At 32.1% G+C, this 25,858-nt stretch overlaps 1 protein-coding gene across 1 annotated transcript; it reads left to right on the top strand.

Moving 5' to 3' along the window:
• Positions 1-8,066: 8,066 nt before the first annotated feature.
• LOC127707845 (autocrine proliferation repressor protein A-like) lies at positions 8,067-23,909 on the top strand. The gene is made up of 14 exons (XM_052212596.1): positions 8,067-8,268; positions 8,523-8,637; positions 10,664-10,775; positions 12,462-12,578; positions 13,035-13,127; positions 14,132-14,221; positions 14,725-14,854; positions 15,674-15,794; positions 16,496-16,583; positions 17,379-17,417; positions 21,317-21,405; positions 21,878-21,971; positions 22,201-22,269; positions 23,640-23,909. The coding sequence occupies exons 1-14, from the start codon at positions 8,097-8,099 to the stop codon at positions 23,757-23,759; spliced, it is 1,449 nt and encodes a 482-aa protein (XP_052068556.1). The 5' UTR covers positions 8,067-8,096; the 3' UTR covers positions 23,760-23,909.
• Positions 23,910-25,858: the final 1,949 nt, after the last annotated feature.

Raw genomic sequence — 25,858 nt, forward strand, 5'->3', positions numbered from 1 at the left:
ATATTATAACGTCTATACATGTACGTGTTGCATAAACTTCCGATTTTATTTTTCGTACACATTTATATCACCACAGTATACTGTTAGATTGCATCGACACTTTTTTGGAATTGCCAGCTGGCTAAAGATTAAACATATCTGGTTCCCCCTTTATCATATTTTACAACTTTGAGTCTTTTATTCCAACTTTTTCCGCGTATGGAGTACACATTTCTCAAGTCATACAATATTATAAAGTTTGCAACTGCCACTCAGACTGTGTAACACGTCATCGGTGTCTGGGCAAAAAATTAATTAGCCAGGGTTTTGTCAAAGAACGTCTCGTCCTTTTTCTCAAACATTTCATCGGCAAATACCAAGAATTATTAGATATATAATCAGGGTCTACTTCACAAATAATACAAGATTGTCTTGGGAATAAGATTCAAGGTGCTGACGTTATGTATCATTTTACTTATTTTAGAGTTTTCCTTATATTTGTCTTTGTACTATTATGTTCCTTTTTGGTCTTATGAATCAGACTCGGTGTTTGTTCATCCAGCTATCAGGTTTTTGGCTTTGGGCCTTCCTGGTGCGGGTAGGTCTAGAGGTATGATTAGGACGCATGAGGTTTTAATCGTGTTGTATTTTTTTCTTTACCATTGTATTTATATTTTACTTAATTTGTTCTTTATCGGGAAAGTGTTGGCGTCTTTGCAGATTTATTTGCATGTTTGTTTTTGTTTTTTTGTGCTGCTAGATCCCAATGATTGTCAAGTTTACCAATTATCCCTTTATGGGATTCTTTCCCAATTTTGTCAGATTAAGCCACCATTTTCTTTTAAAAATGCCAGTTCCAAGTCAGGAATATGGCAGTTGTTTTCCATTCGTTCCATTGGCTGATATAGTCGAGCGTTTGATTTTGTCAGGTTTAATGGACCTCTTCCTTTTGTAGAATTAACCTTGTTGTTCGGTATTTTTTGTAAATACGATTTTATGTTGTTTTATGACTTTTTTTTAGAAAATAAAGTTGTTAATTTTAAATGCTTACTATTGATAATTCCTTTTCATCATGTGATGATACGAATATATTGGCACTATCATATGAGAGATGATTTTTCTCTCAATTACAATTAAAGGTAAACTTTGATGTCTTCAGTTTTCTTCATTCACAACTTCTATTACAACGGCCTGTTTTACACTTTTCCCGTTTGAAATAAAGTGATTTAAAACATTTTAACATTTTCAGCTTGATCGGATCAAATTAAATAAACTTTTACCTATACAGTTTTATTGGATCAAACGCAAGCCCTACACTACCGTTGTCAGTCATCTTTTACCGGTCATTATGAGTTTTTCATTAAGAATGAGTGTAAAATCGGAAGGCGGTGGTACTTTAGAAATTGTTGGGCTCAGTCTTCTATTTTCCAAAAGCTTGTTTTATAAAATTTGTTTACGGTCTTGATCGAGTAAAGCCATTTCAATTGATATTTTATAGTGCGTCGTTTTATATTGTAATGTTACACTACTGTCTCAGGTTAGGGTGAAGGTTGGCGCCTGTTAAAACGTTTAAACCAGCTGCATTTTTATGCACCTGTCCTAAGTCAGGAGCCTGTTGTTCAGTGGTTGTCGTTTGTTGATGTGGTTCATAGATGTTTATCGTTTTACGTTTTTACTAGTATATAGATTAGACCGTTGGTTTTCCTGTTTGAATTGTTTTACAATAGTCATTTTGGGGCCCTTTATAGCTTGCTGTTCGGTGTGAGTCAATGCTCCGTGTTGAAAGCCGTACTTTGACCTATAATTGTTAACTTTTTATACATTGTGACTTGGATGATAAGTTGTCTTGTCTCATTGGCACTCATACCACATTTTCTTATTTATATTTAAAGGTTGCAATTTTATGTCAATTATGTATGCTGCTATTTTGAAAATCTAAAAGGTTTACAAATAAGCCCAGAAGAAGCTTCAAATATCAAGCTATTACTTGTCCTGAATTAAGATAAGTGCGAAAATTCACATTTAATCCTTCAAGTGAAGGATTGAGTTGGCATTTCGTTCCGGTTAACCTACATTTGGACGAATAACGTCTCTTGGACTTTGAACATTTACAAAAATAATATTGATCAATCATGTGGTACGATGAGTCAATGCATCAAGGATACCACGACAAACTGCAAAAATAAAACTATATTAGTAGGTATCCTGGATACACTGACTCATCATACTACTTGATTGATCAATATCATAAAAAAAATATTCTTTATAAACGCATTAAATCATTTACTACGTCATTAATATTACAATGATTGTATTGTCCGAAAAATGTTATTTAGTTTTATTACATGTCGGTGCATTTGACCTTTTGAAGCACGTATATGATTTATCTCCACTATGACTCGGTTTACGGATAAATACATGTTTTGATTATTGTTAGTTTACTTTGTTTTTCGTAGTTCCTTCTATTTGTATTAGCTTATTAACGTTGACACCAAGATTTCTATGTTTACTTGCAATGTGCTGTTAACTATCCGTATCCGTATACTAAAAAATCCTAAAAGGTTTTAAGTCACCATTTTGAATTTCAAACACTCCTTTCAATAAAAGATTATAAAAAATATTTCTATGTGACCATATATAAAACCTTACAAAGACTAGCTATTCCTTCCTAAATGATTCTTCTAACAGAAGCAAGCATAGGTTTTACAATCACTCATTAATCATTTCATGCAGGTAAAACAAAATCAATTTCGGCGAAAGCAACGTGACTGGCAAACGTTTCTTTGATTTTCAAAAACCTAGACGATATGGGAGATAAACTGTCATTCGGGTTTTGCTGGGTTTTTTTTCTTAATTTTTAGGTATCTATTTTGCCAATCAACTAGATGTCTAGTAAAAATGAATATCAGATGTACACAACGACCAATTAGGGCTAGTCATTCTCTTTATTCTGAATACCATATAGTAAAGCTTGTAATCTTCCTTAAATGGCTGTGGACATACTACTGTTTCTTAATAAACAAAACAAAAAAACAGGCAAATGAACCATCTTTTATCATGTCTGTATACCATGGCAAATACTTAAAAATACAAATGATGTTTTAAGAATACACTTAATTTAGCTTTCATTCATGGTATTTTACATGTATTTACGTCTAAGTGTGCTATTGTTATATTTAACTCCGGATCAAATTAAATAAACTTTTACCTATACAGTTTTATTGGATCAAACGCAAGCCCTACACTACCGTTGTCAGTCATCTTTTACCGGTCATTATGAGTTTTTCATTAAGAATGAGTGTAAAATCGGAAGGCGGTGGTACTTTAGAAATTGTTGGGCTCAGTCTTCTATTTTCCAAAAGCTTGTTTTATAAAATTTGTTTACGGTCTTGATCGAGTAAAGCCATTTCAATTGATATTTTATAGTGCGTCGTTTTATATTGTAATGTTACACTACTGTCTCAGGTTAGGGTGAAGGTTGGCGCCTGTTAAAACGTTTAAACCAGCTGCATTTTTATGCACCTGTCCTAAGTCAGGAGCCTGTTGTTCAGTGGTTGTCGTTTGTTGATGTGGTTCATAGATGTTTATCGTTTTACGTTTTTACTAGTATATAGATTAGACCGTTGGTTTTCCTGTTTGAATTGTTTTACAATAGTCATTTTGGGGCCCTTTATAGCTTGCTGTTCGGTGTGAGTCAATGCTCCGTGTTGAAAGCCGTACTTTGACCTATAATTGTTAACTTTTTATACATTGTGACTTGGATGATAAGTTGTCTTGTCTCATTGGCACTCATACCACATTTTCTTATTTATATTTAAAGGTTGCAATTTTATGTCAATTATGTATGCTGCTATTTTGAAAATCTAAAAGGTTTACAAATAAGCCCAGAAGAAGCTTCAAATATCAAGCTATTACTTGTCCTGAATTAAGATAAGTGCGAAAATTCACATTTAATCCTTCAAGTGAAGGATTGAGTTGGCATTTCGTTCCGGTTAACCTACATTTGGACGAATAACGTCTCTTGGACTTTGAACATTTACAAAAATAATATTGATCAATCATGTGGTACGATGAGTCAATGCATCAAGGATACCACGACAAACTGCAAAAATAAAACTATATTAGTAGGTATCCTGGATACACTGACTCATCATACTACTTGATTGATCAATATCATAAAAAAAATATTCTTTATAAACGCATTAAATCATTTACTACGTCATTAATATTACAATGATTGTATTGTCCGAAAAAAGTTATTTAGTTTTATTACATGTCGGTGCATTTGACCTTTTGAAGCACGTATATGATTTATCTCCACTATGACTCGGTTTACGGATAAATACATGTTTTGATTATTGTTAGTTTACTTTGTTTTTCGTAGTTCCTTCTATTTGTATTAGCTTATTAACGTTGACACCAAGATTTCTATGTTTACTTGCAATGTGCTGTTAACTATCTGTATCCGTATACTAAAAAATCCTAAAAGGTTTTAAGTCACCATTTTGAATTTCAAACACTCCTTTCAATAAAAGATTATAAAAAATATTTCTATGTGACCATATATAAAACCTTACAAAGACTAGCTATTCCTTCCTAAATGATTCTTCTAACAGAAGCATGCATAGGTTTTACAATCACTCATTAATCATTTCATTCAGGTAAAACAAAATCAATTTCGGCGAAAGCAACGTGACTGGCAAACGTTTCTTTGATTTTCAAAAACCTTGACGATATGGGAGATAAACTGTCATTCGGGATTTGCTGGGTTTTTTTTTCTTAATTTTTAGGTATCTATTTTGCCAATCAACTAGATGTCTAGTAAAAATGAATATCAGATGTACACAACGACCAATTAGGGCTAGTCATTCTCTTTATTCTGAATACCATATAGTAAAGCTTGTAATCTTCCTTAAATGGCTGTGGACATACTACTGTTTCTTAATAAACAAAACAAAAAAACAGGCAAATGAACCATCTTTTATCATGTCTGTATACCATGGCAAATACTTAAAAATACAAATGATGTTTTAAGAATACACTTAATTTAGCTTTCATTCATGGTATTTTACATGTATTTACGTCTAAGTGTGCTATTGTTATATTTAACTTCTATTTTGAGTGTGCGTTCCTGACAAGAATGGTGTTATTGCTATATAAACTTTTTAGCAGTTTGTATATTTCAATTGGATGTATTTTTATCACTTTTGTACAATTTCTTTATCCAAGCTGATGGAAGTTTCGTCCTTCGGGGTATCACAAGCACGGTAATCAACGCTTCTCTGCTGGTATGAAATATCTATATATGAATATATGATATCGGTTTTATAGGATAAGGATATATATTTTATGATTCACTGTAACCTATATGATTTAATTTTTCGAAAAACTTAGGTTTTTTTTATTCCCGGACAAAGATGGCATTATTTACATAACTTTTTGTAACTTTTTGGTTTTCATTGGTCTTCAGTTTCGGGATTTATTTAATCTCCCAACTGATCTGAGCATAGCTGAAAAGTTTTAGTTCTAATAACATATTGTATTTGAAATATCGCAAAAAGGATTAGACACAAGTTATTCCAACTTAGATCGTCTTCTCCTAAGATACAATATTAATCAACAGAATTTCATAGCATACAACAAATCATATGTAGAAAAACTCCGAATTCAGATAAGAAGTGAATACAGTCAATGACAACATTATAAATAACTCTAAATTCCCATGAGGGAATATAACATTAATATAACATAAGACAACCTGGTCTGACAATGTTCCTGTTTTGGGTACAGTCTAAATGACATGTGTCGAGGTAAAGCTAATTTTTAATTCGATAAGTGAAAAAAACAGGTGTAAAAAAAGAACTACTTAACTGACGAGGTAAGAAAAATCTCGTTTATCACTAATGAATTTTGAGAGAATTTTAAAAATCCTTGGTGCAGTTAAGTACACCGACAGTATGTATTGGATTTAAAATAAGAAAAAAAAATGAAACAACTATTGTGGAGATACTGACAAACTAAAAATTACTATTCTTACTACTATCGTTTTAATTGTGTAATTGCTATAGGTGAATACAGATCAATGATATTTGGTGATAAAAGTAATTGTTCGTTGCATAACTACCAAATGCAAAATAAAAAAAGAGTAAGTGAGTAAATTTTATTTTTATTTATAGTTGAAAAACGTAATAATACTTATAGCGAAAGCATTCGGCTCGGCTTCAAAATGCAGACAATATATCGTATTATTATACTTCATGTCAAAATTCGGCATTCTGATTGGTTAATACGAGGGAGACAATTTACTCTATCCCATAGCAAATACTCTATTACCTTTCACGGAGACGCTTGATCATTTATGCGCTTTACCAAATAGGGATGACTGTTATGTACAAGACGTCATAGTTTATTACTTTAAATTTGAAATTTAACAGACAATAATAACAGACCATTCAGTATAATAAAGTAAATAACACATAACTGAAAGGGTGATAGAGCAGATTGTTACCTCGAAAAAGCATTGTCAACCTTGGCTTCGCCGCGGTTAACAATGTTTTCTCGGGGTAACAATCTGCTCTATCACCCTCCCAGCTATGTTTTATTTTTATAGAGTTGTTGGTCGCAAGTAACACAAATGTCACTGTATAACAAAAGCTTCGTCGTCATCATTTATGATAAAATTGAGAATGGAAATGGGGAATGTGTCAAAGAGACACCAACCCGACCAAAGAGCAGAAAACAGCCCAAGGTTTTAAGCTGACGAGGAACAGCATCACTCGACCAACGAGAACTATATTTTGCATTCTAGTTAGCCAAGTGGTTCTAAAACACAGGACAGATTGCAGGTAGTGTTGATGTTGATGTCACAACAGTTGCATCTGAACCCCACTTGAAAAATTATATAAATTTGAAAGTGCAAAATACAGTTTTAGCATTCACTCGGATAGTTGGACTGAGTTTAAAGACGAAAAACGTTGCGCAACAACAAATCATTGTTTAAAAAACATAATCCATAATTTCAAATTTACGGCATTATGCAGTGTTTGGAAAATAATTAACCATTTGTATGAGCTTGGGTTAAATTCATTCTGACATGATTTCAGCACAGAAGTGTACATAAGGCTAAGTTGGTGGATAGAAAAAAGACTCAACATGATTATCCCTCATCACTGGATTTTACCTTTAATTTTTAGTTGAATATTTTTTTAAACCAAAATATGTTATCGTATTTAATATCATATGAAACGAGTTTCTTGTAGTAATTTTAATGTTATTGAAATTATTGAACCAATGCATGCATATATATTAAACTAAGTCCTATATGCACGTTTTTTTATATTTATTACGAATCTATAACGCATTATTGACAAATAATATTTTTATCAGTGATTGTTGATCACAAGCTAATTACTTTCGAGTTTACCGGATCGTGACATTGACATTTTTAATAATCAACACAGAGCGCGTGGAGCATGTGACAAATAAGTGAACTGATAAAGCCTTGAAATTGTTTTTTTTTATATTCTCCATGCGTTCCTATTTGTTAATTAAACTTTTCCTTACCAGTTGTTAAATGATTTGTTGTATTTGATCTTTAAGAATCTGTTATTATTTATTTTATTTACCTTCCAGTGCACGTTTGTTTATATTCTTTAATCACGGTTTTCCCCTCGCACTTGCGCCGTGCGGTACCGAGTTCTAACGAGAGATCTCGTAGTTAAGGTCACTGCATATTGGAAAATATCGGTGAATTAGTGTACGGGAAGACAATAATTCAATAGTACATTTATGAAAAGTTTGATAATATAAAGGATTTTCTTTTACAAAAAAGTTCGCGTACACTTGTTTTATGCATGTAGTTAAACGTAGCCATTTTAGTAATAAAACATATTCAACGGTTTTTTTTTATTTGAAGTTTTATATGACTTTAAACAGAAAACGGGGTTAACGATTTTTCATTTATCTATGTTGTAGGTCATTATCACAGTAAAAAGGTCAATGTAACATCTTAATATAACTGATTACACAAACATAATAAAAGTAGATTGGCAATCTGATAAAATTATCAAAATTTGATATACATTTCACGTGCTTCTGTACCGAATTATACGACTATCATGTTCTTTATATTTGTGCTTGGTATTCTTATTCATGGAGCATTCCCAGCAGCTCTTGACGACTATGTTTATCGAAATGACCCGTATTACAAGTTTGAGGAGATTGGGAAAGAGTCAGGACCTGGATATACCATGTATATGATAAATATGACATCACAAAAATGGAAATCGGGTAAATATATCTTCATAAGAAAATAAGTGTACAATTCTAAGTATTTAAAAGCTTTCACCGTTGGTATAAACAATTAAAATTTCGTGATGATTATTACAAATGCACAACAAAACATTTGACTGTAGTTGTTTCACATTTTATTAATAAAATTTGCACCATTATTGTTATTATTGTTATTTTACCAATTTCTTTAGATGAAAACTATACTGGTAATTTAGAAAATTTAACAATGTCATTTTCTCTGCTTTTGATAGAGGACAGACTAGATCATCCGATATGGTGGCATTACTTAGCCATAACAATACCAGACACAATTGTGTATAAAGATGCAGCTTTCATGCTGATTGATGGTGGCTCAAATGACGATGCGTGAGTATCAAAAAGTTTTTATATGAGAGAATAACTCACCGAAGCATATACTTGTCAAAACTGTGATCTGAGGCAAAACACGTTTGATGACTGTATTGATCGCATATATTCTATTGAATTTTTAAAAATAATGCCACATTTTTCATACGCTTTGAAATTTTATTTTCATCTAAAAATTGACCGGGGTATGTTGGATAGGGTCGAAATTTTGCCTTGCAATTGGCTACGTACGGACCCCTCGTAGAGTTGTTGCATAGGTTCTTTAACGTGTTAAGAACGTGGCACTCTCGATACACGGAGCATCGATTTAACGCCCTCATTACCACCGGACGTGGCTTGGTGTTTATACTTCCACACAGCACAGTTTTTAGCAAGGGTTACTGTTGGATTGGATGATAGTGAAGCTCAATTGATTACTAATCTTTATGACAATAGAGATGATATAAATTTTCCCATCTTGACTTTCCATTTCTATGTTTAAACACTCTTGGATATGGAATATATATCTTTAAGTAGATATAACGTTCCATGGCGTGCGCATCATATCATGATTTTATATAGAGTGTTTCTGCTCACATTTGTTTATCAATAAAATCTTCATGGGAGAGTTTAATTCACCCAAAAGATTATTTAGAGTGGCCGTACCGAAAGAGGCGTCCCTTTTGGCTGTGCGGTATATATAAATACCCAGCTACATTCTGTAGCAAAAGGAGCGTGATTCGTTACCAATAGCAAGAATAGATCTCTGATTATTTTCAACAGGTACTTTTCTAATGATATTTCAAAAATCTAAAAGTTCACACCCTTCAGCATGTTCATAACTGATTTATTGATTGATTTATTCTCATATGAATATGCGTAAAATTTGGATGTGGATGCTAAGCGACAACAATCTGCAAATATTCATTTGTTAGAGAAAATCTAACCAGGTGGCCTCTTTTGATATAATTTTTTTTTTAATTCATCAGATATGTGCAGCAAATAATTATTAAGAAATGGATGATCTGAGATTTTGTAGTCATTACATTACTGATGTCTGCCTAAAAAAACTCATCTTTTACAATTGACAGTAAGGAGTAATTTGTGTACTCAAATTTACACTTGATAATACCAAATGACTGTCTTGTTTTGCACTCTTCATTCAATGTTGCTTTAAAAAATCAATTTGGAAGTACAGCGGCTTACATGGAGTGTAAGAACCCATAACACCTATTTTAGCAGATTGAGGAATGCAGTTTGCTCTCTATGGCTCTAAGGTTCCAACTCCTTCAGGCAAAGTTGACCTAAGATGAATTGACAATTCTGTTTAGTCCCTTCTTGATCATATAGCTGCGAACATTTCGGCGTATTTACGCATTCCTGGCTTTCAGATGTTTATGTTTGAGAGTTCCTGATTAAGGCAAACCCAGAAAAGCGTTGTGGACGCACGAAATTTATATATTGTTTATTTCATTTGCTCTCGGTATTTACCAGCAATCTTTGATACGATATTATTTACTATTGTTTTCATCGGTGTTTTGTCGTTTTATAAATTTAACACAGAGGTTGTAGATTGAGGTAACGCATTTGAACTTACTTTAATTTATGTTGTAGAGAAAGGTAACGCATCGGAACTTACTTTATTTTAACGTTCTTGTCTGTTTATTGTACTAACAACCTGTAAAGACTCAGTGTGATGTATAACTTGACAAATCACAAATTCAACATATCTGACCATTTTTCGTTAAACTCTAATCAAACATTGTCAAATACTTATATGAAATCTCAGCGAGTTTTTACTTTAACCATGCATTAACGTTCCTTTTTTGTAAATAGAAAGTCAGACAACTGATTCCAGAACATATTCCTAAACTGAAGCTCAACATATACATTTAATGTTTCCTGTAACAGTCCACAATATGCCCGATCTCCATATATAAATTGTTAGTTATAATATCAAAAATTAAGATATTGCATTATACAATTAAAATTAAAAGACACTTTTTATAAATATTCTATCATTTTGAATTTATCTTTTTTCCACTAGACCACCTACTGTTAGTGATAACTTTGTGGCTCTGACCGTAGCCTTTGCTGTATCGACAGGTTGTATTGGTGCTGACTTAAAAATGATTCCTAACCAACCAATCGTATTCAAGGTAATCAAATTAATTTCAAATTGATTTTCGGTTTGATTAGACTGACGAAAAGATGTACCGATGATCGATAAATAGCAACAAGACTTAGTGTTCATTTTTCAAGTACAAAAAAAAGTCTTATATTTATACCCCTTGAAAGTTTGGACGTTTAAATGGACAAGTCTGTATGTATGTCTGAACTAAATTTTGGGTCTATTTTCCAATTTAAACTTTGCGGAATTGTGCACCTCTTAACTTCGAAAATTTGATATCATTTAGTATGCACTTTGATTTTGGAACTCCTCTCACATGCTTTATTAGAACTTTCATAAGACTTGAGCATGAAGATTGCCTATAGGTTTTTTTTTTTAAACAGTGAGATATAAATACGTTGTTTATGTGTGTGTTCTTCGTAATGTCTTCTAAAATATCAGTAAATAAATCTAAAAAAAAAACATTAATGTCAAAAACAATAGTTTCTACCAAAATTGCAACGAACGAATGGTGGAAATATCACAATAACACGCAGATTTTCACCTTAAAAACTACATGTGTATACACGGTAACGAACATAAGATCATAAATAGATAGTTTCGCTACTGGAGTTATTCAGCTATTTCATCTAAACCTATTTAGGTAGTGTATTTGGTGTATTAAATTTCCGCATGTTTTGTAAACTTAGTTTCACTTTTCCGCATAACTTTAAAAAGTACATGCTACTTTTCCGCAATTTACCTGGTCAGTTTTCAATATTTTTTTAAAGGGTGTATATCTGATCCTTTTAAAATATACGACATTATATAAATAAGCAGATGGTGTGTAAATGCAAATGAGAAAACTATTCACCTAAAACCAAAGGGCAAATGTATAAACAACATCAGGTCATCGTTATGTTTGTATTTTATCTAAATTCACTTTCAAACTGTGTGTGTATGACAAAATCCGCTGAAAATTGTGGAAAATAAAACGTTTTTTTTTTGTTTAAATATAAAAAAAAAGATGTGGTATGATTGTCAGTGAGAAAACTCTCCACAAGAGACAAAAAGACACAGAAATTAACAACTATAGATCATCGTATGGCCTTCAACAATGAGCAAAGACCATCCCGCATAGTCAGTTAAAAGGCCCCCAAATGACAAATGTCAAACAATTCAAACGAGAAAACTAACGGCCTAATTTATGTACAAAATAATGAACGAAAAACAAATATGTTACACAGCAACAAACGACAACCACTGAATTACAGGCTCCTGACTTTGGACAGGCACATATAAAATATTTATCAGAATGATTCCCAAGATTATTTAATCATTTTTTTCTAATGAATCTCATCAATACCATATCTGCATCAATAATTAAACATCTAATATTTCAATAGAAAAGTGCTTATTATTCTTCAATATACATTGTAAATCTTTATTGAAAATAATTGCAGAACAGTGGGCCATATATTTGAGGAAATATTTTTAAAAAAAATGCGGAAACGTAATGTCACTTATACAGTCACAAACTTGGCGATTTATACCTTTTAATTATTTGCAAATGATTCAAATTCTATTTTAGAAATAAATAAACTTTACAGCACAAGGTTAATGATTTCAATATTCTAATATCTTTAAAAAAAAAACCTTCATGTTTTCCCATTATTTTGGATGCATTTGTAAATGAATATTTTTACCTCCTGAATGCCGTATTGACTTGTAACAGGATGATCCAGAACAGAAGAAGAGGAAAGAGGATGCCGTAATTGCATGGACATGGAAAACGTTTGTTGAAAAAAATTCATCGGACCCAGAATTTTTATTACGCTTTCCTATGACCAAGGTAAATTATATCTATATTATTAGAACTTGTATGCAACATTTATTAAATTGTTCTACATATAATATGATTAGTTTTATTTCAAATGAAATAATCATCTACCACACCAACCATACAAATTGACGTCTCCAAACAGAGAAACCTACATTCTATTCTAAGCTGTGAATATGCATGTAATATTTTCCACTGGAAGTTTAGCTAGCAAAAACAACCGCACATTTCGATAGGAATACATTTGCTGTCTTTTAGAATAGTTATACCTTTGGATCATGTTTCATTTGCAACGATATACTAGAATTTCTCTTAAAAAAACAATGAGGGGAAATCCCTGTATGAATAGATTTGAAGACAGAAAAGGGTAGAAAAACAGGAGATTGTTCGCAACATGTTGAGGCCATAACGTTCTTCTTTTTTCGACATTATGTTAATTGTTTTAAACATTTACATCATTCTTTTCAGGCTAGTGTAAGGGGAATGGATACCATAGCATCCATTTCAAAAGAAAAAACCGGAAATGTCATCAATAAATTTTTCATTGCTGGAGCATCCAAGGTATTATCAATAAGAATTTAGCGAATTCAGATTTAGTCAAACAATAATGTACCTTTAAAGTCTTAATTTTTATAGTTCAATTCATAGATTTACATAACAGAAAAATGCCTAATGACAAGTTCCATATCCGTGTTTATTTCTAACTAGGTTTATAAGTGCATGTATTACCTTGGTTAAACCATTAATATCTGATTAGGGACATTACTCCACGCATTTATAGAAAAAGGGTCACGCTTCAAAAAGAACCAACGAAATATCATTGTTCATATTTATAAGTGCCAGGTTGCTGTTGCCGAGTCAAATTTCTAACTCGAATCAAATATCTACATATCTGTACCTTCCTATACATTGCGGACCCTTGAATTGATATATTATATTGTTCTATTTTTGTCGTTCTATCCCACGGGGGAAACCTGAATGGTTCCAAAAAACAGGAACTGGCTTCCCCGACAGATGGGTTCGAATACTACCTCTTGTGAGGGGCGTCTGTGGTTATGCGGGGTGAATCAAACACACAAACGTCATACGGCAATGACGTAAATGCCTCGCCGGAAATTCATCACGCTAATAGAACAAAAAGATCCATTTCAGAATTATCAATTCAGAGTTGGCTAATTTTGGATCGCTGTTATCCCATAAATAAATCAATTCTATAGTATGGCGTCCAGCGTCATGGGATGAGGGATAAATTTGAATTAAACTAATAAAATAAAATGGTGTAATGATGACATAGCAATTTATAGTTTTAACTATGAATAATATTGTAAAATACCAGCTTTTATCAGAATGTTGGTTCTAATAAAACTCATGTCTATTCTAAATATGGATTTATCTCTTTAATCCCATAAAATATGCATTATTCGAAATATCATTTATTTAGTTGAAAAGAGGGCGGTCTTTTTTATTCGTCAAGAAATAATGCCACTAAATAGTGTATGGATAAATAATTCGTTAAAAGGTGATATATTGAGATTAACATATAATTTACCATTTTTTAATACTAGAGAGGGTGGACAACATGGACTACAGCTGCAGTCGACAAGAGGGTTGTTGCTATGGCACCACTTGTAATGGATCTTCTAAATATGCAAAAGGTAAGAATATTAGCTGCACAGTACTAAATGCATATATAACAGGTATTTTACTGTATAAAAAAGCATTCACGTAAAAGTACAAAGCATTCTTATACAAATACAGCAGAAATTCTTATAGCCAAAACAATTTACCAATTTTAGAATAAAACATAGAAAAAGATAACATGAATTGCCAAAAAAAACAAGCACAGTATAACAGACCACGCTAATCACTAACAACAGTCCTCCGGAAAAAACATACATAAAAAAAAATTAGAACAACGGACAACACATGGTTCAGATAGCCTAACTTGGTACAGGCACACAATGTGCTGGGGTCAAACCATGCAGTTTTACGTGCGCACAAATCTTCTCTTTTGTCTAACAATAACTTTTGTCATAAAACGAAAACACAATAAAAATCCTGCACAGTGCAGATACCAACAGGATGACCTCTAACTTAAACAAGAAAATGAAAGAAAAAAAAACAGGAATTGATGACATTGTTTTTTTTCTATTCTTAGAGTCTTCATCACCACTACAGATCTTTAGGTGGCTGGACATTTGCCTTCGATGACTACTATCATTTAAATTTCACTCAAGATCTGGATAACCCTAACACTACTAAAATGGCCACATACATTGATCCAATTTGTAGGTATTCCATTATCAAAATACATAATTACATTCTTTATTCCCAAACGTAGACAAAATAAAATCTGAAGTTGCCCAACCCAACTGGTATTATTATTTTCCAGAGTCTCAATATTAAGAGTGTATCAAGCAATAACATCAACGATACAAAATGTACTACACCTGATGCGCATTGCGACAATAGTCAATGATGCTCGAGTTCAAAATATTTGGAAATCCAATACTTATTAAAAAATTGAGGAGCCGATATTACCAAAATAGACAAAAAGTAAAGCCAAAGCCGAGCAAGGAATTAGAGCTTTGCATGAGGTTGATATATTCCTTATTCCTCAAGGAATATAATATAGAATTATTATCTTAGCACCAACTTTTAACTTTGGGTGGTAATTGGCTTTTATCAAGTATCTGTTTCAACCTAAATCATGTTAGCTTGATATTGGGGATAGAGATGTTACATGACAGACGCCTCCCTAACTACGATAACGACACCAGTGTTGTCAAATCCAGAGACACAATACCAAACTTTTATTAGCATTAGAAAACTGTTGACTGATATATTTTCCTTTACATAGTAAATATATGGGTGATTTGGCCCTCTATTTGTGTGTTGCTTTTTTATTTGCGTTGTCAGTCTTTTGTCGGCTTATAGTTTTTCATTTCCCCTTGGATACTTCTCCTCCTTTTCGACATCATATTTTATTTTAAAGAATATTAATAATATGACCGCTTTTTGTTTCAAACATACCATTTATTTATGGGGTTTCAATCTTTAATTTAAGAGTACATTTATATTAAAATATGATTTTTTTTTGTTTCAAGCATATAATAGCAGGTATACATCAATACCCAAAATGATAGTAACAACTGGTGGAGATGAGTTCTTTATACCTGACGATTCTCACTACTACTTTGGTGAGCTGGATGGTCCTAAACTCCTAAGGTATACATCAGAAGGTTTTGTATAGTGAAGTCAGTACAGAGTGTATGAGTTAAGTACGTTGTCTTTGAAGTTTATGGCTTATTTGTGAAAGTTGACATGGGTTGAAACTTCAACTCCAAATCTCTTGAAAATAAGATATATAATAAATACAAAAATAAAATAAAATATATAATGAATTAGAAAAAAAAAATTATATAATAAAGTATAAAAAAAGATATGTAATAAATTAGAAAAAAATAATAATAATTTTAAAAGTTAAATGTTCAACGCATATTACAAACAAAATGTTTGTCAGATGATATGACCATGAGTTTAAGCAGAAAATCGCATGTCATTGTAAAGTCCTGAGCAGGAAAACTTGACAAACTAATGTTAAAATTGACCACGCAAACTACACTGCAGGAATTGAAATGAAATGAAATGAAAGGAAAGGAAGAAGTGTAACCTAGAGAACTTACCAAAATGAAAGAATATACAGTTACTTCATAAACACAAAATGATGAACCTCACTAAAAATAGGGTTGAACTTCAGAACTATAAGAAGGTTTCTTTTTTCATATTTCAGTAAATGATAAATATGTGTGTTCATGAAATATATCAGATCGGATAATACAGAAAATTTAATGAAATCATAAAGTTCTTTTCTTGAAGAATGAATTAATTTCTTATTTGAATTACAAATATACAATGTTTACCTTTAGGAAAGTGCCGAATGCTGAACACAGTATGGCTGGTCATGAAATAGGTCTACTGTTCTCTCTTAGAGCATTCTTCTTATCTGTTATCACGGTATGGTTATAATACAAAAAAAAACATATACATTAAATTAGTATATATATAAATTTGATGTAGACCTCAATACTGTGTGTCTTTTTATTTAAAAAATGTATGGCTCTGATTCATAAGGTCCCTAAAATTATGCTCAAAAGAGATGTTGCAAGAAATAAATGCAATATAAATATGTTTGTGAAACCTTCATCGCTTCTCATATCTTATAAAATACCTTAAATAAAGGCTGAGATAAAATTTTATAAATATATACGTATTATATTGATAACAGTGTTGATATTTGTAAGGACAAAGAAAGGATCTGGTTTATTATTGCCTGACAAAATCATTACGCACACAACAAAAACCCAAATACAACATCTTTGCTAGATGTCGATCACGCTACATTTGTGCATTGCATTTGCGGGTAATATCAACAAATCATAAATAATATCTGGCAAAGAATATATTGAATACTTTCATAAATTTCCCGACAATCTCAATGTGAAACAGAGAAACAATACAAACATTTAGACAACCAGATATATTTTAGAAAACTTGCCAGGAAATTAGTATGAATAGGTCAAATAATTTGGATGAATTGGATATTAACAATTTCAATAAACAAACTAGCAGAAAGCGAGAAAATAAATTACCACACATATGAGAATTGACCTGAAGAACAATACGCTATAACTGTAACATTACTTGCAGACTACATTTTCTATCCACAAATACATGTAGCATTCTTGTCATAAATTAAACGAACGTACATTATGTCGCTTATACAATTTCCTTTTATCAATTTACTTATAGAATACAACATTACCAGACATGGGTTGGCAGAAAGAATTTGTAAGTATTTTACTGCAATACAGAAAAAGTTAAGACGTAATTTGAAAGTTGCTTTGTTGAAAAATAATAAAAGAAGCAGCCAAATGTCACAATAAAAATGAACCTAGTCATCTTTTTTTTAGAAGAATAACAATTTAGGTTGAGCAGATTTTACAAAAATGTCACCGGAATCGCAAAATCCCGTGACATTTACAGGTATTTTCATTTTTGAGATCTGTAAATTTAAATGACAGGAGTGTTATATTTATATAAATGTTTAATGTAAATTTGAATCTCTATTTCATCTTCCACATTGTATAGGTTTGAGTACTGCACTTGCATATTTAGTACTGATTAAGGATTTTAGTTACTTACATTTACATATTTTCCTTATATTTTGTAACATCACTGGCATTTTCCTAAATTGAAAGACTTGCCCAACCATCCATATCTTTGTCAATTTATTTTCAGAATTAATTTGATTTCTTCCTTATTTTTTCATACATACCAACCAAGTCATGGCTGTAACCTACCCTTAAGTAGTAAAATGGAGGAGGCAGTAATTCACACTCTAAAAATTGTGTTTAGAGCCTAAACACTTTCTTAAACACATTTATGAAACCGATTTTTGACATGTTTTAAATCTAAACATGTTTGATATTTAATGTGCTAACAGCCTTAACGTGTCAAGCTATAAAGTGCTTAGACTGTAAATATGTTTAGCTGTAAAGTGTTTAGACTAGAAACGTGTTTAGCTGAAAAGTGCTTAGACTGTAAACATGTTTAGCTGTGAAGTGTTTTATCTGGAAACATGTTTAGCTGTGAAGTGTTTTTATCTGGAAACATGTTTAGCTGTGAAATGTTTTATCTGGAAACATGTTTAGTTGTGAAGTGTTTTGTCTGGAAATGCGTTTAGCTGTGAAGTGTTTTGAATGTTAACAATGTATAGATCATAAAGGGTCGTGAAGAAACATGTTTATCATTTTAGTGTGAGAAGCCGTTATTTCATTAGGCCTAAATTTAACTAATTTTCAGGAAGGCTGGTTTGTCAAACGTTTATTAATTATATAGCTCTCAAGTTTTCATACCATCACAAAAAGGAGCCAATGCATCAAGTTAAGAAAATGGAATTTCCATATCAAATTGAATGTGACCAATAACTTTTCAATCTTAATGAGTGCTTCTTTACTTCAATTCACGTCATTTGACTATTGCATTTTGTCTTCATTTCCAATATTCGTAAAAAAGTAGATGTCATGTTCTAGAACTGTTCTGTGAAATTATCATAATACTAAATCTAGCTTTAAAAACAAAATAACAACATATAAAACAAAGGAATTTATGTTATCATTTATTTCCAGTTGATCATTGAATATTCAAACATAAATTCATAACAAGCCACATGTACATAATATTGTCAATGACCACTCCTACTCCTACTTGTACCCCATCCCCTACAACAACAAAATCTGAAACGGTCCTGTTTTCACTTTGCAGGACAATTAGTCATGGAGCTTCTCCTTTCTTAGTACCCAACTGCTGGTCACTGGCCTGAAATATAGAAAAAAAATTGATAAGCAACTAAGTAGAATTACTATTAAAATATAAGTATACGAACTACAACACCAAAAAGTAAAAGCATGATTTAAGGTCCAGATAACAACGTTAAGACCAAGGTGGCATAAAAGCATAAATTTACTGATGAATTAATTGATATATATTTTTTAATATTAAACTTCTTTTCATGCTTAATATTATTCATTTGTTCACTATATATTGGCATTTTAAAAATCAAATACACTTCTGAATCTTACCTGGCAACAGATTTGTCACTGTTCTTTATCTCCTCTTGTAGCATGTCAAGATAGATGATGATTTCCTCTGCACTTCTCTCATCAATCTAGAATAAAACAATACATGTATATAAAATTATAAGAATAGCAAAACCTCTTCTAACTATTGAATTAAACAAGCATCATTCTATCTATTTTAAAGAAAAGTGTTGTTTCTTCATCTCGGAAGTGCTTACGAAAACACAGAACTCGAAATGACGGTGGATTTGCAAATGATGCACCACACCCTGGTAAGCCTCGGCAGATTCCGCTACCCTTCATGTTACATTAGTATAATCAGCCGAGGAGTACAGAACGAAAATGATCCTCACAAACTCCTTTTCCAAGCACATAAATTAAAAATAAGTGAAAACTTGCATGATAGAACATTAAACAACTCTTAATAGCTTTACACAAGATAGTTTGAACACTCAAAGCTCCTACAAGCATTTTTTTAGTGAGATGGTACCCCCCCCCCCCCCCTCCCCCATAATTGTCAATAATCATTTAAAATTGGCAGTACAAAATAAAAAAAATAGTATAATCATAACTCCTTACCTTTCTGAAACAGACAAGTTACAGTCAGCTATGGTCAGTAGTAAACAGCGTGGCCTTTGACTTCGGGTTCTTTGTTTCTTCTTCCCGCTTAAAAATTATCACGTGATATGAATGCCGTTTTTAGCCTAAATGTGTTGTAAGTTCTAAACGTGTTTAGGAAAGTGTCTAAATTTTGAAAGTGTTTAGAATTAAAACACGTTTAGCTTCATATACTTGACGAAGTAGCTAAACATGTTTAGCACAGCAACACGTTTATTGCGAAGAGCTGAGAGCCAAAATATGTTTATCTTTTTATGTTTAGAAATTAAACACTTTCCTAAGCACTTAAGTCTTGCAAAACGTTTAAATTCTAAGCACAATTTTTACAGTTCATGTAGAGCATGGGTCTGCCTAGACCCATTAAGCTGAGAATTTGCATTGTGCAATTCCTTAATCTTGAAATATCTTAGGGAATTCTTTAACGTCTCGACTAAATGGGATTTCCAAGAAATAGACGAAAGGAAATAAACGAAAAAGTTAAAACTATTCATTAAATCAAAGACAATGATTGGTCAAAAAAAGTAAAATAACAAAAATACCGAACTCCAAGGAAAATTCAAAACGGAAAGTCCCTTATCAAATGGCAATATCAAAAGCTCAAACACATCAAACGAATGGAAAACAACTGTCATATTCCTGAGTTGGTACATGCATTTCCTTATGTAGAAAATGGTGGATTAAACCTGCAGTGGTTTTATAGCTAGCTAAACATCTCACTTGTATGACAGTCATGTAGAAAAAAAACGTTTAAAAAAGTCCAACACAAACTGATCCAATCTAGCCGATGAACAGTCATGCCTTTAACAACTGCTCATTCACTAAGTTCAGTTTGACATGGTCAAAAGAAAGAGCGATCTTGCAGTGCCCAGACACGTCTCATCTTTTCAGCACTTATTTCACTGGTTGACGAGGTGCACATTTTAGAGCATAAAAGTGCTCGTCTATTGATAACTAATTTGAATTAAAATGGATTTCAATCTTATGTGATCATTATAATCTAGTTGATCCGCAGGATAGGAATTAAGCCAAATGCTTCATATTTAGGGTGACCTTCAGTTAAAAAATGTTGCTTTTTTCTGTTCACAAATTCAACTGGCAACATGCATGATATATCTGACATTCTGAAAAACCAACTTCTCATTTGTACTGTTCGCTGATTGTCGAAATGATCGAAACCCAAAGGGTTGACTGGGGACAGAAACAAGCAAACCAGAATATCTATATTACCATGATGTTAATGAATAATACATCCTCAAACTAAAATATTTCATATATAAAAATGTTTCAGTAGCTTACACCAAAAAGATCAAAAAGTTGGAATAAAGGCCAAAGAAAAAAACCTATATAGACAAATAAAACACGTTCGATGTTGCTTCTGATAGTAATTATTTCATTTAACGAATGGATACCTTTGGGTTTATAAAAGTCCAGAAAACCAAGTCTATCATTGGTTTGAGTTACCCATAATGTTAACGGTTTCATACTTTACAGACACCCACAGGAGGCAAAATATACTTAAAGACTGACAGAAAACCAAAAACAATACAGGCGTACCACGCAAAAACCACTGATAACAAAAGGTTTGTCTTCAATTATCGTTAGAAATTCTTTAGGACAAATACTGGTGCTAGTATTTTTTTTTTAAATAGAAACTGTTTCTAATCAGTAACCTGTATGTTCTAAATGTGCTTAACATAGAATGTAATTATGGTAAAAAATATAGTTTATTTTTCTTCAAATGCACGACTGAGTCACAATTTTGAAGGAGTTTAGATGGAAGGTTTCAATTCTTTTCTATTTTTAGAAGAAGTTAAACATATCCTTTGACTTTAGTCCGCTAGGAGGATATGCATGCAGACATATATCATTGAAATGAAGACAATTGGTTCAAAGGACATCACATTTAATAGCAAGGTTGCTTACGTTCGCTTTTTTAATTATTTTCTATGCACTATTTTTTTTTAATTAAAATTATTCTATACTCTCTGAATCTTTGTGTAAACATTATTTAGATATGACATTTAGTTAAAGATTGAATTATTCTCTTTTTAGGCGAGATTTCCGTTTAGTAATCGGACAACCTGGTGACCCGTCCAAAGCTTTTCCACATATTGTTCCATGGGTTGCTGAAAATGTAAAAGATATGGTCAGTATTTTAGTAAACTTATTATAACAAGTGTAACTTCCTTAGTTTGGAATAACTAAATGATTTTAAAAAGAACAAAAAGTACAATATAACTAATAAAGTAGCAAGTACTTATATATAATTCTTGAAATGCTGAGAAAACTTTCACGATAGCAAAGTTTTTCATGACGACTGATTTTAACCATCAACTCATTTTTAACTTTTCTCTTTCTTTTTCATTTATATTTAGGGTAACAACACTTACATGGCTGAATTTACCAATCCACCAAATGGTCGCTGGTTAGCTTTCTTTATTCAGGTATCGTAGTATACTATATTACTCTGAATTCAATCTGAACAGGTGGCAAAGAATCATTTACGTATTAACAACACTGGTTAAGTTATTTTTACCATTATAATAACTCCAGTAGATGTTTCAAATATTGATCTTTAAACACTAATAAAGGTCTTGCGTCCGAAACACTTTTCTGGATTTATCTTCATCATGGACGCTCAAATCTATAAAAAAAACCTTTAAAGCCAGTGATGTATAAACATAAGGAGCTATAAGGGACATAGAAAAATAGCAAAATCTATCAAATGGTCAAATTTGCATGAGGGAGTTGGAATCCTAATTTCTTAATTTATCAGCGTGGATTTTTTTTAAGTATTTAAGTAATGTTTTAAATCGTGTCAGTACCGAAGCAATTACTACAGGGCTGATGATACCTTCGAGGACCTATAGTCCACCAGAAGTGGTATCGATCCACTGCTAGTATAAATGAAAATAACAATTTATAAATCGTGCAATAAAACCAAATTAGCTTGTTTGATTTAAACTACCGACTTTGTCAACGATAAACTGTCCAGCGTTTGTTTACATACATATATTATTTCTGAACTGTTTAAATATGGAATAGGTTCATGTACCAGATTCAATTAAGAACTTTCTCGGTGCATGGATGGTATTAGTTTTATCTTAATGTGTTTATCCTGTCAATAATTTGGTGTTGATGCTATATATATATGTTGAATCTATTTACAAATTGTCCTGGGCTTGGCGTATTTATAGAAACTCGTATTTTCACCTCTATGTGTGTTTTGGTTTTTGTCTTTTTGGATTGCTGTCTTATTGACAAATTTTTTGAAAGGATAAATACATCACGATATTTTTTTTTGATGTAACACGTCTTCTGATTGGCTGAATTTTTTTTTGTCTATTAGCTCATAGACATAATCATGTCATGTGACCGTGACGTCATCAACGTTTTTTCATGATTTACTCCTCAAAAATGAAATTAAATTATATGAAAATAAATGTAATATTTTTTCTGTCTATTCGAAATAACCTAAAAAAACGTGGTGCACACTTTCAAATAACCCGCTACGCGGATTATTCAGTGTGCACCACATTTTTGAGGTTATTTCTTCATAGACAGAAAAAAAATACAGTCATTCCTTAAATAAAACCAAAATCAACCACAGAGGAAACTCTTAATTTGAATCTGATACATGAACAAATATGTTATTCACAAGCAAGACAATGCAAACAAATTAAAACGCGAACTGATATCTAATAGAAAAACAAAAGGATATAGGGTATTCATCCACAACACAAAATCAGTACATGCATCCATACCAAAACACACACACACATTCACATTTTTATTATATTTTTGTTTTATATAGGCTACATTTGATGGACTAGACGAATCAGTTCATGAATATACAACAGAAACCATGATTATTCCTGACACCTTTCCATTTCCTGACTGTTCTGGGGTATCATGTCGAGGGACGCTAGTCTGAGTACAAAAATGTCATGACTGTTTAATTTTTAAATGTATAATAAAAAAAAAACAATAAAGAGTTTAGTGTTTGCTAATTTGAATTGTAAAAGACTGTCAGTATCAATTTTTGCTAGTGGTTTTAGATTAGAATATTTAGAATAAATCGTTGTACATATATTACTTTATTACTAAACTTTTATATCGGAATTAATAGCCACTAGTCAATAGCCAATAGCAAAAATACACAACAACACCAAGAGTAATAATATAACATAGTATTACTCATATTTTATAACCAAAACGGACATATGTAGTTTTCTCTGTAATATTCCCCGTACTGATTATCATTGGTCTGTACAGATTTCCTTTATATACTCGTGTCATCTATAATGTCACAAACGGATGTTAGCAATAATTTGTTGGAGTGTTATAACGAACCTTATACTCTAGTATCTCTTGAACTTGAGTACCCCTTGATTCTTCAATTATATTAGTACTATTTTTACTTTAATTAGTGACATTTAATTACTATGTTTATCTAAGTTTTGTTGACTGAATTTGTATATATCTGTGTTTCTGGTGTTGTAGTTTTATCGTCTCAATTAAACTTTTCATAGTGAATGTCACACAAATACCCAAAATTCTGAATTCTTTCTGTTGTAGCAAAACTAATCAAAATCAAAACAAGGAGTAAAGAATGAACTAATGACCGCATGTCCAAAAGAAAAAAAAGAGGCAAACAATAGTTCATAAAATATAAAATATACAAATCATTATACCACATCTCCTTATCTTTTTAACTAAAGCTTAAAGATTGGGCTATACAGTGGTTGGAACCCCCCCCCCCTTTTTTTTACGATCAATGCATTTGAATGGGGACATATAGTTGGAACCCCACTTTTATCCTGGGTTAGGAACCCCCCTAGGACGAGACTTTGACAAAGTAACAATTCGTAGGTTCTGCAAGGTAGGACCCAACCATGATTTATTGCGGGAAATTAGGACCGACACTGAAAATGAGGATATTTTGGATAGGGCTCCTAGGACTCCTCAATAAAGTTCAATGTAATGGTTCTTTATACCGTTCAATGGAGAGCGTTAACTCTCTCTCTTTACACGAGGCATCGGATTCAGCGTCCACATTCTGACCGGACGTGACTGCGTATTTATAGATCCCGAACAACCAAAATGAACGCAAAACTCTAGCAAGGATTTTTCTGCTGGAATGGGAGTTATCTGGGATGATCATATGTCTATACCCCAGTCAAGCCTTGATGTTACATAATTTGAACCACTATATATTTACACATTACTCTCTTTTCCCCGAATGTAACCTACCGAATTAGACTTATCACCGGGTTTATACTTACATGAGCAGCACGACGGGTGCCACATGTGGCGCAGGATCTGCTTGCCCTTCCGGAGCACCTGAGATCACCCCCCCCCCCCCCAGTTTTGGTGGGGTTCGTGTTGCTCAGTCTTTAGTTTTTTATGTTGTGTTTTGTGTACAGTTGTTTGTCTTTTGGTCTTTTTCTTCTTTTTTTTTTGCCAAGGCGTTGTAAGTTTGTTTTCGACTTAAGAGTTTGAATGTCCTTTTAGTATCTTTCGCCTCTCTTTTTCAAGTTGGTTTATATTATGCAAGACAATGTTACATTTCATCAAAATACATGTAACTATAATATCTTAACTCAGCTAATCCGAGTATGTTACTCGGTTTGTGTAGTATAAAGAAAAGTACAAGTATAGTGGCCCTAACTGCGTATGGTTCAAATAACGAACCTTTTACAATTTTAAACAACATAAATGTGAAATTTGGGATTTCAAGCCACAGTAATATATAAAAACATGCATCGTACTTGACGTTAAAACCACAAATTTTTTACAATTTTTATTTTAATTTTATACAGTAAAACTGTAATGGAAGATCCCTTCTTTCAATCAATTTGCTTCGGTGCATTACATTTGCGCGCAGCTTTTGATTACATTTGCGCGCATATTTTTACAGGTAAATTTAGGTAAATACACTGGTAGATTATACATATTTATTTATTTAATTATTATTTTCGAGCAGGATAAGTTCGTTTTATTATGAACAATCACTTAGGACGGGACATATAA

This window comes from Mytilus californianus, unplaced genomic scaffold (assembly GCF_021869535.1).
Source record: "Mytilus californianus isolate M0D057914Y unplaced genomic scaffold, xbMytCali1.0.p SCAF_7, whole genome shotgun sequence".
Classification (NCBI taxonomy): domain Eukaryota; kingdom Metazoa; phylum Mollusca; class Bivalvia; order Mytilida; family Mytilidae; genus Mytilus; species Mytilus californianus.

Bases quoted from the DNA above. Each gene is read 5' to 3' on its own strand.
- LOC127707845 (XM_052212596.1), top strand. From the start codon at position 8,097: ATGTTCTTTATATTTGTGCTTGGTATTCTTATTCATGGAGCATTCCCA. The intron at 21,406-21,877 runs GTTTGTCTTCAA...TTCTCTTTTTAG, and splicing joins AAAACCACTGATAACAAAAG to GCGAGATTTCCGTTTAGTAA. The intron at 22,270-23,639 runs GTATCGTAGTAT...TGTTTTATATAG, and splicing joins GGTTAGCTTTCTTTATTCAG to GCTACATTTGATGGACTAGA.